This window comes from Lycorma delicatula, chromosome 8, assembly GCF_047948215.1.
Source record: "Lycorma delicatula isolate Av1 chromosome 8, ASM4794821v1, whole genome shotgun sequence".
Lineage (NCBI taxonomy): Eukaryota > Metazoa > Arthropoda > Insecta > Hemiptera > Fulgoridae > Lycorma > Lycorma delicatula.
In genome coordinates this window covers 43706218-43723212 of record NC_134462.1, presented here as the reverse complement: position 1 = coordinate 43723212, position 16995 = coordinate 43706218, and the positions used below count along the sequence as shown (strand labels likewise).

The 16995-nt window shown below is 27.1% G+C and overlaps 1 protein-coding gene across 3 annotated transcripts in view; it reads left to right on the top strand.

The window, feature by feature from the left end:
- Positions 1–9135, top strand: part of LOC142329054 (putative fatty acyl-CoA reductase CG5065) — a 256610-nt gene extending 247475 nt beyond the window's left edge. For 2 of the 3 annotated variants that reach the window (XM_075373334.1, XM_075373333.1), the window contains 3 exons: positions 5511–5750; positions 6534–6791; positions 7992–9133. In XM_075373334.1, the coding sequence (XP_075229449.1) occupies positions 5511–5750; positions 6534–6791; positions 7992–8139 (646 nt within the window). In that variant the 3' untranslated portion in view covers positions 8140–9133. Of the gene's footprint in view, positions 1–5510; positions 5751–6533; positions 6792–7991 lie in introns of all 3 variants that reach the window. The other variant, XM_075373335.1, reaches the window with a different exon arrangement.
- The last annotated feature ends 7860 nt before the right edge of the window (positions 9136–16995 follow it).

The window sequence follows — 16995 nt, the reverse complement described above, 5'->3', positions numbered from 1 at the left end:
AAACTGCTGAGGAGAGCATGACGTGATCAAATGTATCATATACATGTTCGAACATGATGCTCTCACTGAAAATATTATGCAAACAGACTGAATTACATGGAGCATGTACATATCAAGTTGGAACCTATAAATTGCAGAAATTTACTTTCTTTGTATCCTTCATACATGCATGTTCATACCCATTGCTATCAATGCAGCTAAATAGTTTCAACTAGGTTTCATTAGGTTGTGGTTGGAGGTCGCAAAATATTCATTATTTTAATTTTTTACTTTTTGGTGGTTGCATAGCTAAAAATGGTTGATCATTACTGTTCTAGGCTATAATATAATGCAATTTTTAATGATACCTATTGAACACAGTCAATGTATGTTGAAGAATAATACTGGTATTCTTGAAGACATTTCACATGTAGAATTTTTACTTTTTTTCATCAAAGGTTTTGTAAAATTATTAATTTATTATCAGAGTTATTAACATCATTAATTTACTAATCCAATAAAACGGTTCAGATGGGAGACTCACTATTTTAACCAGCATTGTGGAGAGGATCAAGCCTTAGCAACCAGTCAGAATTATCATTATTCTGACCATTACCATACACAGATATATATATAATCAAGAGTCTCCCATAACCACAGTCTGGCAATTATAAAAGAGCATGCACCACCAGGCTAGAATATTGATGATGGAGGGATCCAGATGATGTCACAAGAAAAGAGGAAGAAAAAATTAAATGCCATCGTGGTTATAACAGACCACTTAAAAGTTGAAGCTGACATTCCTGGTAAGGCTACCAACTGATGAATAGTTAGCAGGCCAAAATAATTCTTTTAAGAACAAATTCAAAGCTGACTTCCATTTTGACATCCATTTATCAATGAAACTGGATATCAGTATTCAATGTGCTTCTCTATTGATGGTATAAAGAATAAAATCTTTACACAATAATAATTTCAAAAATAATTTTTTTTTAACAAATTTAAATGCTTGACAATAATAACTAAATTAATAATACAATAATAAAATATAATATGATAATAATGAGTATGTTAAAAAAACATATTCTGAATCAATTATAAGATCTGATTATATGTTAAACTTAAGGTTTCGTATCCACCAGTGAGTAACAATAATGTGACATTATTGTTATAATTATGTGCACTGCCATTTATAGAGGAAGTTAAAAGTAACTTTTAACAGATCATCAAAATTATCCACAAATTCAATTTTCCATAAATAAGAAAGTGATTTGTATAATTCAAAATTTTTACGTGATAATTTTTTACCTCATGTCACTGCTTCATCACAACAAAAAAAAAACCATTTCTTTTATTATTTTTACAGCCATTTTCTCAGTTTTTATGAAGCTAGACAAGATGAATCGATACTATCTTTTTGATTGGCATAATTTCTGACACCAAACCAATAGGGCGACTGTGAACATGTTTAGTGTGTGAAAAATAAGTCAGTATTTATTAAAAAACATTAAATAGAAGAATGATGTACATTTAAGTTGTTAAAAGTTGAACAGATTTCAACAGTTTTGAATTATTCATGATGGAGAAGTTTCCAGTAATTCAGTTTATTTTTATCAATTTAAATAAAATAACTTTGATTGTTGAGTTATTTTAACTATTTGGAAACAGCCATTAGGTTGAATTTAGCTCTACGCATTCCAACAGCTATATAATATCTGCTTTTATCATATTCCCATATTTTTTCCAGAAATATAAACCAAATGTACATCTGAACCAAGCATGGGACAAAGGTAATCATATTTTTCACATTTTCACATATTAGATTTAATTATGGTAAATTTTATGTTGTTCCTGGGAAAATAGTCAATCTAATCATCTAGATAGATAAACCTTCTCACTACCCACACATACTTGATCCCTTTTACTCTATTGGTGGTTCTGTGGGTATAGGTTTTATCCTGCTAAGTCTTCTATAGTGATGGCACCAGGATCTAAAGACCCAATACACTTTTGATATCTGATAGGGGTGGCTAATTAGCTCTGTTTCCTGCCCAAATGTTCTACAATAAGCCTCTTGGCCAAAATGTCAATCAACTAAAATCAGACATGGTAATCCTCAAAATAAAAAAACAAATGTAAATTTTAGGTTGTCAAATTTACAACATATAGTATCAAAAAAAATTATAAGTTTTTAGACATTTCATGATGAAGTTGAGGAAGAGTATTAGCATAATGTAACCAAATAATGTTTTAGTTTATGCATCAAATATTAAGTTAGCATATTTCATATCTATACTATTATATAAAGAGGAAGAGGGTTTTTGTTTGTTCAGGATAAACAAAAATACTATTCGATCAATCGCAACCAAATTTTTACCTTTATTTCTTGGCATGACTGAGAAGGTTTTTAGATACATTTCATCTCAAAAAAATATGTATTTAGTAGTAGAGATTTGCCGGTTGAAGCACAAACTTTAATGAATTGTAAACTGTGAGTCTCATATCAGTGCGTGAGCTCGGTTGAACTGAATGATTTGAATGAATAATATTATAAAAATAATAGAATTAAATTTACATTAAATAAAATAATATTAAATAAGATTAAAAAATTTCTGTTCAACAATAATGGGCTTCACATGGGGTCTGCATGTGAGGCTAGAATGGTGAGATATGTGAATATCTTGTGGGAGGCTAGACTGATCATCACAATCAACTGATAACAAACGGTGTGCCCATGGGGCACTGTTTTAGGAGGTGAACAATCGCCCTGATTTTCAAATTTCAAATGGGGTATTTGTTAGTAGGTTGAAGGCTAACTTTTGCATGCATCAGGTACTCACTCAATCTAATAGATCACAGTTATTCAGAAATATTATCTAAAAATGAAAAAATTATTCATTAAAACATGTAAATAATAAATATTGTAATCCATTACGGTGCTGCTCTTCTCATTTGGGCTGCTAGGTGGCAAACTGCTAAATTCTCATTCTCCTTTCTTACAGCAAGTCGTTCTCAAGTTATTTTTCAGTAGAAATATTTTCAATAGAGGTCTTATTGAAATTGAAGACAACTTATTGTGAGTGATATTTAATCATCAATTAATGAAAATTTGTATTTATGTTCTTCTTACAGTGTAAGTGCACACTAAGAAAAGATTTTTTGAAATTATGAATTTAAAGGGGTAAAATGGAGTAACAATGAAATTTATTTTTTTTTTTTATTTTTGGTAACAAATGAAGATATCAGCTTAATTTTTATTTGAACATCCAAAAACCAATTTCTAAATTTTTGAAATCTAGAAATCCTTGAGTTTCAAGGATTAAAAAGGTTTTTTGAATTTTCTTTTAAAACCCTCTTATTTTTTTAATTTCTTGATAGCAAATGAAGAAATCAACCTTTTTGGGGAGTGTAATCTTCATGTGAATAAACCAATTTCCAGATTTTGGAAATTCAACCTTGAAATATGAAGAAACGTAAAAAAAAAATTTTGAACAGCGATTGTAAATTTTCCCAATCCCAACTATACTAAACAAGATATTCAGGAGATTTGGGCTTGCAAATACTCTTCAGATAAATATTTAAAAACCATTATCGTGTTTTTTGAATTCTGATTTTTTTAAGGGGTGCAAAGGTGTACTATGGCTCAATCAACACAGCCACTGCCACTGTTAGTGTGTAAATGACTGGCTGCACCTTCCTCCAGTTATGTGACTAAAACACGTAAAATAAAAATATTAACTGCTATTGGAAACAGAAGTAACCATATAGTAAAGGCAAAGCTGCGACAGGGAGCTATTATTTATTTATAAATTGCTGAGAATATATTTTACTTAATTAATTTGTTAATGACTAAGGGTATAATAATTCACTTTAAGATAAGAAATCTATAATTATAAGTTACTCTAAATTTCATTATAATTTAAATTACTGTAACATATACATCATTCATTATACTACATTAATGTAAGAGCTATTCTTTCATAAACAAACTATTATAGAATTTAGTCTGTCCCTTGAGTTATATGCCATTGCCCTGATAGTTACATGTTTGATAATAATGAGTAATAAATAAAATAACATTTTAAAACAATTTTTAATGCATTATTTTGCCAAATAAGTTTTTACAAAGTCAAATCTTAACAAAACTTGGACATGTTGATTTATTGTATGCTTTTATTAACCACACTTTGGCACAGCATAATTGTTTGTCAATGCTTCATTTAAGTATATTTAATGGTCCTTAAACTAAACATTGTGTATCTACCACTATTTCTTCTCTAAAAGAAACAAATTACTTCATTTTCTCAAACAGTCTCAAAAATAACAACAGGTTTTTAACCAAGAATCTGTTTAATGACTCCACTTCTTGAAGTATGCTATTTAGATTTGCTGTAAAAAAAAATCATTCCTTTTATTTCTTTGAATAAGAAGGTTTTCAACTTAACTTCCTTAACAAGACATAACTTCCTGTTCAAAGAAATACAAGAAATTATTTTTTTCTACATCAAATCTAAATAGCGTACTATTATATCACTGTGTATTGTCTTATGTTTTTTCATTTGTTCATAACACATTTAGAAACATAGAGCTCATTTAAAAGGACATCACAGTTTAGGGATGTTAAACAAACCTTAATGATTTGTAACTAGGAAGGAGAGGATTTTAAAACAAATGTCACCTTTCCAATTAAAGTCTGTATAAATATATAAAGGAACAATATGGAATTTCAAAGCAATTATTATTTGTAATCTGAATTCTCAGTCTAAGCATCAAATCAATATAGGATTCATCTTAGATTTGGTGGTGAATCTTTTTAATTCTTATTGTATTTAATAATTATTTAGTATTAATTAACATTATTCATTAGAAATCATTGTGTTATTTAAATTAATAAAATATTATAGAATGGGAATTTTCTTTTTATAAAGTATTGATCAATCTGGAGATTTTTTATCCATATCACACACATGGTTCATTTTACATGAATGTAAAATGTAGATATCACACAGATTATTAAAAATTCTTCTACTAATTTACTACTAATCACTTGATATATGATGGATGTCTTCTTGAGGAAGGGGTAGACTTACAAGTATCCAATATGATGAATAAATCCAATATCTTAATTCATGGCCCACTAAAACAGTTCATCTATTTACAAGGTTGTGAAACAGATTCTTTTCTCTTCTATTTATCATAAGACTTCTTCATTTTGAATTTCATCTTAAAGTACCTTATTGGCAGTATCTTCCTACAGCATTACATTTCTAAAACCTCTTATCTTTTCCTTTTTATTTTCCTTATTATCCATATTTCATTACCATAAAATTATATATTCCATGTAAATATTTGTAAGAATTTCTTTGTAACTGTATGTTATCAACAGACTTTTTTGTTCTAAATTTTACTATCTAGTTAACAAAATTCACTCACTTCTGGTATATTGTGCTCATCTATCTTAATATTTAATATTTTAATTTAATGGATTTTTTTTGCTATTATTTTTAACTACTATAACTTCTTTATTTCAGATTTACAGAAACACCAGTATTCAATTTAACACAAAGCGGTACACAGCCAATAACATGGGGTGAAGTATTAGAAATTGGAAAGAAAGCTACTTATGAAAACCCTTTTCAAGTAATGTTATGGTATCCAAATGGTAGCATCAGAAGTAATCGTATGATTCACAATTTATGTGTGATTTTTTATCACTGGTTGCCAGCATATATTATTGACTTTTTATTTGTGATTTTTGGAAAGAAGCCTTTGTAAGTCTAAATTTTTTTACATTAGTTCTAAACAAATTAATTGTAAAATAATTAATTAATCTTCTTAACTGTATGCACCATCTCAAATTGGACGTAAACATGTTATGAGAGAACACACTTTTTACTGATAATACAAGTATTGTGTTAAATTGTGAAGCAGTTTGAATTTCAGTGACTGCATTAAGATTTCAGTGTCTGCATTTTAAAAATTTCCAAAAACAGACATAAGCACTGTACTCTGGTGCTGTAAGTCCTACAGCTGAATAAATTTGTTTTATATTACACTTTCTAGTAATAAACTGCTTGCATTTTACTGGTTTAATATCTATTTTCTGAGCAGAGTATTTTTTTTATTTTATTTATTTTGTTTTGTTTGAAACCTATTGCAAAAGAACTTGTTTGACATGTTTTGTTTGAATAAAGCCACTCATAATCTTTGAACTCAACATGGTCAAAAAATAAAAAAATTATGAAACCCTACATTTGATAGAACAACATTTTTAAATTTACCAACATACTGTTCAAACATACCAAACATACTATTCAATCAAATAATAAAGGGAGTTTGTAACTATTTCAGAACAGCCATCATTAATAAAATTTCACCCATAACATACTGATAAAAGAGCTGCGTAATAGCTGCAAAGGATCATCTGGAAGAAAATTTGAATGCATTTAAGCAAATCATTAAAAGAAGGAGATCTTATGTTAAACAAATTTGGCACACAAACTTATGAATTTGTTAATTTAATTTATAATGTTAATTTTAGTTATTTTTTCCAGCATGATTAATGTTCAAAGAAGAATAACTGATGGACTAGAAGTTCTTCAGTATTTCACTACCAGAGAATGGATATTTAAAAATGATAATCTTATTGAATTGCGAGAATCAATGAATAGAACTGATAAAAAATTATTTACACTTGATTTTGAAAAAATTGATGCTGTTGAGTATGTTGCTTCTTGTGTGCTTGGTGCTAGACACTATCTTTTAAAAGAAGATCCCGAAACATTGCCTCGTTCAAGAAGAATTGTTAAAGTGTAAGTTAGATAGTTGTTAGTGTATATAAAAGCCATAACTTTTGTTTTTAATTGAAATACTTATAACTTCTATTAATCAATCTCAGTTTAATAACTGGTTTAATGCACTTCCCTATTCTTTTTTGTTCATTCTTAAAGTTTTAATATCAAGTCATTTGCTGCATCCTGCATCTTATTTTCAAAAACCAGAAAGTGCAGATGTCTCAGTAATTAATATTTAACTTGTATCAAGATATTTACTTGTACTGGATATATTTTGTGTAACTCCAGGTATCTGCTAAGTATCTAACTCTTCTTCACTAATATGAAACCTGTGAATAAAATTTGCTTGTTCAATAACTAGGAACTCAGTATAAATAAATATGATATTATGACATCATGTTCATGATACATACCTGCCTCTCAGTGAATCACTCATAAAATTCAAACACCTGAAATTGAAAACACTTGATTTCCTTAAAAAAAACAAATGCCACTGAACACAGGACTAAACCCAAGATCATAATCTTATTTACTTAATTAAATGTTTGATGACAGTTGATGAAAATAAACACAATAAAGATTATTACTTAGCAATTAATAGAATGGAAAATTGTATTTACTGATGATTACTGTGTACTTGATGTTTCATTTTGTTATTAATTGAACAATTTAAATTGTTCTGATAATTTATCATTCTACCACCTAAGTTCGAACAATAATATTATTGCAAAATATCTAGAGTAAATATAAAATATTGGCATTTACAAATGAACCAAACATATGAAAAATATATATCAAAAATCAAATTCTTGTGCCAGTACATTTACAAAAAAAAAACAAATCAATTCCCTGGATAAATATTGTGCGTGTAAGTGTGTTAAATTGCACTTAACATATCCACATATGAATTTATAAATATTGTTTACAGTTGATAATATTTCTCATACATTTTAGATTACTAAAATACTATGCATTATAAATATCTCCTCTTTATCTTTTACAACTTAACCTGAATTATTCTGTTTTTAAATATCTTTAAACAAGATTTTTTATTTAATTCTAAATAAAATATATCAAACGATCAATTAGATTTTTTATTAATGTAAGGTTTGTTGATAGTACAACATGCATTATTATAAGTTTTTTATCTACACTTAACAGTTGTTATTGTTGGTCAGTTAAGTTATAATTACTAATCTCTTAATTGTTTTTAAATAGGTTATACATGTTAGATTGTGCTGCTAGTGGATTATTCTATATGCTCCTTGCCTGGCTACTTGTCAGTTGCTCAGATACTGCTCGTTACCTATTAGACTCTGCTACAGATGGATTACTTACACTACCTATTCTTCGAAGTTTAAAATAGTACATGTATAAATATAATTTGCTCAATTTGTTGATATTCCAACATTACAGGCCTATATTGTGTGGTATATATTTTAATGTATGTTTATTTTAGTATTTATTATAGAACATACAATATTTTATAATTATAATAGTACAATTAATTAATAATATTTTAATGTATAACAGTACTTTAAGATATTAAAAAATAATTAAACCATGTAAATAATTAACTATTATACTGGAAAGAACCAACATAAAGGCTCTTTTAACCTGGAATCTATACGAACCTATGTTTTGTACATCTATTGTCTATATTAAATAATTTGATTTTAAATTAAATATATTGCAAGGCAGTAAAATAAATGATTGGATCATTCTCTTATAAGAAATATTTAAAATTTTAACAGAATTTCAACATGAAATTGAAATTACTAAAATCCAAAATTGAAATGTGATATAATATGAATATGGAATGTGTAAATCTAAATATATAATGTTTGTAATACTAGATTATCGTGCACTTATAAATAATAACTTTATATGCACTTTATTTGCTGTACAAAGGATTCCTAAAGATAGATTGAAGCTAGTTGAATAGGATGAAAATTAAATAAATAACTAAAATGGGTAAAGTGAACATTTATTTAATATTTATTTTTAAATTTAAGTTCACAAATTCCTGGATACTTAAAGAAACTTACTAATTTTACATATATCAGCTCCTTGCTTGCAGTAAAATTAATACCAAAAATGTATACTTTCAAACCACATTATTCACCTGTGTTATTCCATCTATTTCATTTTACTTGTTAAAATACACATAGATAAATCTTCACTGTTTTGGTTCAAGATTGTAATAAGGAAAATTACTTACTATTAATTCACACTGGAGAATATTGAACATTTCAAACTATGCTAAATAAAATACTCAATATAAAACATTTTGTCTGCAGCTGGGTGCTGTAGGAAATTGGAATTTATTACTCTGTAATCTAGTCAACAAATTATTGCAATAATATATTTACAGATTTAAAAATAATTGTTATTAATATTTTGATATACCTGATTTAATTACATTGCATAGACACTTTATACATTGAAATAGCTTCCAGCTCTGTTATTCTACAGGACCCATCATGCTGAAATATCTTTCTCCTTAATGTTAAATTTGGGTACACTTTTTTTAAAAGGAGGTTTTATTTAAGTGAGTTGTCTGTTAAGTTTTTATATCAGCCCTGGACCTTCATGCTTTTTATCCCTGGAAAGATTTTATTGAAGACAGAAGACTGTATTACATTTTAATTTACCAGCAGTCTGCATTCATATAACTTAGAGTAATGTCACTTTGTCTTATCTTTGGTATATCTATATGTTTATAGATCTGTCCTCCTTAGTTACTAGTCAGTCTCTTGCCTATTATAAAAGGAATGCTTAGAATCCACATAACTCAAAAAAATAAGCGATTAAAGAAGTATTTTCTATTGTGGGTCATTTATTTATTCAGAGGGACTAAATAGATCATTTACTATTTTTAATACTTTTTTGTATTTTTCTCATAAAACAACTAAACGTTTTCACATTCAATTGTAATCAATAGCAAAAAGTTATTATTCCAAGAGTAGTAAGAAGTAGTTTAGATACAAAATTTTGAAGATAAAATGAAGGGCTTGTTAATCCATTCAGAGATTAATGACCATAGTTTGAACGCAAAAGAATCTATCGATTTTAAAGAAAGCATGTTGGATATGGTAAAACTAATTGTAGGGATAACTAACCCTTATCACCTAGGTTAAAACAAAACTTACTAGTATGCCACTGTGAACCCTACTGCTAAAAGACGTCTTTTGTTTAATATAATAATCAATTGCCACTATCATTAATGCTTAAAAACAAATAGCCACCATTAGAAGCTAATTGATACATTACAAGAAATCAAAATGATGTATTAAATCATTCATAATCGTATTATGATTATTTAATAATAGATATGAATTAAATTTGATGTTTTGGTAAAAAAGTTTAAGTTAATAATATTTACAAAAATAAGTAATATTGAATAAGATTGTAGCCAGTTTTATTCAAAAATTCATCTAACCCAGTGAAGTTTCTCTAAGGAACATGACTTTATAAATGATGTTTTAAGTGTGACTGTAATGGGATTAATCTAACCTGACACGCTGATAAAAGTTTGATATATTTACACTACATACTTAACAGTAAAATTTTGATATAAATTATCAATTAGCTAATGAAGATAAACATTTTTTGTCTTAAATACATACATATATATATAGTAATTAGAATTTTAATTTTTTTTATGATCAATTTATGTTGTTGTTTTAGTATGTAAAACTTTCTGTTTAATCAGGGTAGGCACCTCATTAACTTTTTTAATTTTAAAAACAAATTAAAAATAATTTATTTTTAATTGGATTTATGTTTAAATTTTAATAATATTGAATAGCTTTTCACATTAAAAAATACTTGCTCTGCCAACTTATAAAATAAAACTTTCTAACGTCAATTATAGCTTAAGAATTTTAAATTTAATACTTTTCTGTTTTATTATATTTATTTATTTTTTTTATTTTTTACAATTATCTATATTTTACTTTACATCCATTATTTTAATAATGCTTCCACATTTATGTCAGTGATAGTTTAAAATATTTACTTATTGAGCATATTGCTAATTTTGAATATTTATAATTTCCGTTCAGTAAATTTTTAAAAATTAACTTCTAATATCTAATAGAAGGTGACAGTAAACTATAAATGTAGTATAATGAGAAAGAAAGAATCAAGGAAAAGAAGATGAGAATAATGTACCAATCAAGGTAAATTCAAGGTAACTTATGATCTTTTTCAGGACCCAACCAATGTTACACATACTACTTTGTATTGTCAACTTTTTGTTTTTATTTAACGTCATATTGATATAATAATACCTTTCTACAGTTTAGGGTATATAAATCTATAAAATTTCATATCTTTTTACTCTTGGACATAATACAAATCACAAAAATGAATTTTATGAGTCAGATTTTAAGTCTGATAAAAAAATAACTAACCGTAGAGAAAATCCCACATTAGTTTATTTTTATTAAATATTACGTTATCACCTGAAGTTGAAAGATATATAAAATATATATATAATGAAACGAAAGGAAAAAAGAAACCATATATTTTCTAATGACAGGATTTTCTTATTTAGGGTTCACGGTAAAAAAAGAGTTTAGGCAAAAATTATAGAAAAAGGAATTATATTTTATAGGGACAGCTATTCCAAATTAAATTACCTTAAATTGTTTGTCCAGGAATATTAATTTTTAACTGGGAATGATCGATCTAGTTATTTAAAAATGTAGGTAGAAACAGACAAACATACAAGCATAATATATACTTAGAAAAATAACAGAGTGCCATCATTGGCATGCTACAGTTGGGTAAAAAGATGCCTGTCAAATGGTATGTAAAAAAATAAATCTTATAAATCATTAATGCTCAGTTTAATTACCAGTTTTAGACTCTTTATTCATTCTAATTTAAAACCCACAGCATTTTATTTATTTTTTAATATTTTGCCATATATATTTGTTGATTATGTAACACATTAAAGTACATTTATTCACAAATTCTAACAACACACATAGGCATTAGATAAAACTACCAAATAAATTTTTACAATTCCTCTTAAAAAGAGAATGTATACAAGGGCATTTATCAAACTTGTATGTTTTACATATTACAAAATATTAAAATGTTCCACAATGTTATAACTTTAATCCAATTAAAAATTTGTGGAAAATTATTAAAAAAAAATAATGGGAAAAGTAAATATGCCAAGCTGACATCATCAAATCAATAACCAAGGTATGATTTTGAATCAAAGACATAAAAGAAGTATGTTAGTGGATTTATACCCAATAATTTATTTAAACTATTTTACATTAAAGGTTCATACTTTGTAATATTTATTTATTCCAATAACTACTGGCTTAATTGTAATTACACTCTTTTTTTTTTTTTTTTAGTAAGAATTAAATCTTATATTAGGAAAATGCCTTTTCCACCAAAATTCTGATGAGAACTTTCTAACAGCAATGCAATTACTACACCAAACAGATTAGTAGAAGCAAGCTGCACAGATATTACATTTTTTCTGATTAAGATTACATTTTATTAAATAACTGGGTTTGGATTAATCTGCTTGATAATACAATAATAATTATTATACTATTTATTTCAATAATGATAGCATTATGATAGCCCATCTCTGTGGCAGAATGACAGCATGTTAGCCTTTCATTAGGAGGTTGCAGGTTCGAATCCTGGTCAGGTATGTTATTTTTCACACGCTACAAAATTCATTATCATTAATCAGTAATTGTAAGTGGACATAAGCCTGTTGCTACTTTATAAATAAAAGATAATGCTAGTCTTGTCCATTTAACAATGGGCCCCCTAATTTAATTATTTTTAGAACAACAGATTTTTTATGTTATTTTCTTGTTTATAATCAAAATTTTAGTTTATATAATTTTTTTCATGCTTTCATTATACTGCTATTACATCACGTTGTAAAGTCAATTGTTTGTCTTCTTAAGTCACAAGCTATTTTATTTTGAAAACAGAAGTTAATAGATTTCAATGACCATAATAAACCAGTAACAAGAACAATCTAATTCATTTAAAGACTAATTATATTTTTAACATGCTTTAACCAAATTGTTATGGACAACTTGACATGAGATACCAATCAATCCTAAATATAAGATAGCCATTTCTGAAATTAAAAATTCTTCTATGTCTAGTTTACAAGGGAAAGTGATGAGTGAATTGGTTTACTACTTCTTCTTCACTACGTCAAATATTCAGACCAGATGTTGTACATTATGCATACAGAAGCCAACCCCATCAAAATGCTGGTGCTATTTAGCTTTACAGTTAAGACTTCTTATTCTTTTACCATAAGGACTGATTATATGGTAAACATTAATACTTTCAAATGAAGCAGTTTTAACCAGTACTAGTTGTACGTTTGTAATTATAGTTGTTTATGCTGGGACCAGTAGTGTAAAGCAACAAATTAATCTTTTTTTTTTTTTTTTTTAAGAAACAGTATGTTGTGACTTAATTTATAATTTAGATTTACTTCTTTAAACTGAATTTAAATCAAGGTACTAAAAAGGTGGATAGCAATATACTGTGATATAACACAAACATAAATTGACACTTTGTTTTCATAAACTTATGAAAAAATGTAATTAACTACTACAGAACGAGTACATAAGCACACTATAAATAGTCATATTATATAGGTCAGATCTCTTTATATCTTTTTACCTCTTAAAGCAGTTCATTAAAATACAATTATTCTGCAAGACATAAGAAATTCCTTGTTTTTGGAATAAATGAAGATTGTAAGAGTATAATTGATTTTAAGAATGTGGTCTTTTAAACTTCTTACAAACAATATTTTAGTACAAAACTGCTAATGAATAAATATGATCACTTGTTTATGATTTCTCCACACTTCACAGAATGATCATATCTTGTTTAAAAATGATAAAGGATAATTAGAAAATATATACATTTTTTAAGTATAATAAAGTTTGTGTGGTGCGCTAAAAATAAAAACAACTAGTATCATTTATAATTAGGAATAAATAAAATGTTTTCCTTTTAAAAAGATTCCTTTAATTCTCAGAAAACAATAAGGTAAGCGAATAGTGATAAGGAAATCTTTCCTTGTCAATAATTCTCATAAAGATATTATAAATAATTATAAAGATATTACAGAATAATATGTGTTAAGAGCCATAACTAAATGGTTACCTAAAACCTAACTTTTTCCAATAATGGCATTTCTATTCTCAATTTAACTAATACCAATCCAAATTTACTAAGAAAAATTAGGAGTTAAGTGTTTTCGTTGCCTTCTTCATTTATGTATGAACTGAATTTATGTATGTTGGGTATTAAGATGCCAAACCCACCAAAGTGGAGGTGATATGTACCCCAGTAAATTACATCTTTCACAGTTTTCTGGAGGAACTAGATAGAGAATATTATTACTCTTACATAAAACAATTCTGCTCATGTCTCTTGTACCTCATAAGTTTTAAGTGCATCATTCTTGTTAGGAAGACTGAAAATTGATATAAAGCAACAAGTTAATATATTCCTTTAATTGGGAGAAACATATATACTGTAAATTAAAGTAAAAAAGCATAAAAGTCTACTATCACTGAACATTCTATTTCTTGAATAGTTAAATTAAATATTTTTACTGACATTGCAAATATAAAATTTGTCTCTCATTTACCACTTTATGAATACATCACTTGTTTATTAGGTTTATATCATTGTTGAGTATTACTAAATTCATGTAAAGCTATGGAAACTTGAATTGCACCCAATCTTACTTATGCCAAAAAACTTCTGCACCATAAATTAATTGTAACAATATTTTAATCATCATTTGGAAGTACTGTAAAATAAATTGTGTATGGATTAATTGTCTCATCTGAATTTAAAATAATGCATAATTATCTGATAGTGATAATTATACTGTGAATGTAGCCATTTACAGATTAGATAATTTGTTGATTACTTTTATTAATCTCTATACTGTTTTCCTAAGGAAATTTTCCAGTATATAATTAGCACACTAATTGCCTGTTACCATATGCTGTAAGCAGGCCTCTTACATTGTGGTAATATCATAATGAAATAATTTATTAAATAGATCTGATGTTACTAAATTTCACTTCTGCAGAGTTTCACAGTGTCATAAATACATTTTGTTCACAATTAGAATACAAGATTTATTTACAAATAAAGTGTAACTCAATTAATTTAAAACATAAAACATTTTAAGTAATTTATTAAAAAACTAAAATATTCATAACAGGTTCTATGAAGGAAAATTCTTTTAATATAACAATATTTTTACAGAAAATAACTACATAATCTTTGTTATTTTGTAATATTGGGCAGTGATATTATTATATAATATTGCTGTTCAAATCATCTGACAATGGCTAAAAGTTTTCTAAATAAGAGTAATCGTGCATAGTCCACTCAAGCTCAAAATATTAACCACGTTTTTAATAAGTTGATCCAAAAATCCCCCAAAGTAGTTGGTCCTTAATGTCAAAAATGAGATTATGGTCTTGCGACTTCAGTTCTTTCACCAATTGCATCTTGTATTGGTGTAGATCAAGATCTTTAAGTAAAATTTTCCATGTAGTGGATGGAAGAGTCCAAGTTTTTGAGAACAGCGACGAATGAGACATATTTGGGTCTTCTTCAACACTACTTCTGACAGAACCGATATTTTCATCTGTACGTACTTGTTGTTGGTTTATCAATGAGTAGAGTAAATATTTTTCGAAATTTATCAATAGTTGACGAGTAAGTTGCTCTGATAGACGATTATGTGCATTATAAAAATTATGAAGTGCTCTATATGTTTGGCGAACAGAACATTGATTTTGGAAATATATTTCCAAAATTTGTAAACGTTGTTGCGGCATCAGTCTTTCCACCATGATCATTTGCCAATGCTCACTGATCTGAAATGACAAAACAAAATGTCATCGAAACAAAACAAATATCCCTATCAAACCTACCCTAAAAAAACATCCATTACTTTGTAAGTAACGAATATTCAAATTACAGAAAGTTCGTAGTCATGGTGCAATACATTCCTTTCTTTTTTCAAAAACCTTGTAACATATCAATTTAATTCTTGGAGGTAAATATTCAGTCATTGACTAAAAGGTGAGAACAAGGCTTTCTTCTTTTCCTAGTCCCAGTGGAACAAATTTTTGTTGTTAAGTTTATCCACAGGCCTACATGGGATTAGGAAAAATGTGTTTGAAAAATCATTCGTCTCTCACAATAGACGAGATCAAATCATTCTAACACGACTAAGGATTGGGCACATTAGATTCACCCATGCCCATCTGCTTGGCTCTTCTCAAGCAATTAAACTTAAGTCAAAATATGAAGATGCTTAGTCAGAGGATGACATTAAGACGATGTTAAATTCTTTATATGACAATAAAATAAGGAACTTAATTTAAACCGTTTTAATATGCTAGTATGTAAATAATTTTATTATGAAATAAATATCCTACGACTAGGTTTAGAACCTTATATAAGAAAAATATCATGAAAAATTATACTCTATTAATAGTAATAAAATGAAATAATAATACCGTTAAAATTAACTTATAAAATACAAGTATTATAGTTCTAAATTAAAAATATTAAAAAGCAAAATTAACCTAAAAGGGATAAGCAAGATTTATCAATAAAACCAGTTCGATGCGCAGAAGGAGAGCTTTTATGGAAAAAAACCAAATCGGCTAAATAAATTTATGTATTAGAAACATATTCATATAAATATTTATTTATTTATCTAGTGATACGTTTGAAAATGGAAGAGAAATTATTATATTTAAGTGGATACAAAAGAATTTTTACAAGATTCGCATTACACACATAATAGAGATTGTACCGTTAGGATGGTAAAATAGTTATTTTACGATTAACAATTAAATATAAATACGAAGACATTTCTAACATAATTAAAAAGTAACAATTTGTTGCATTAAACAATAAAATTAGAATAGAAATATTGTAGGATATAGAATAGTGTAATATAATTGGCTGAAATCAAAGTGTGTGCATTTGATGAATATAACACAGTAAATGTATGCACTTTTGCACCAATCAAATAGATTGTACTTACATTTTATTAGTGAATATGTGACATGTGAATAAGTCACATATGAATAACTGTGACCTCTTACGCAGCATACGTTTGGGCGCATAGGTTGGATATAAGTAGAGCACTTGTTCA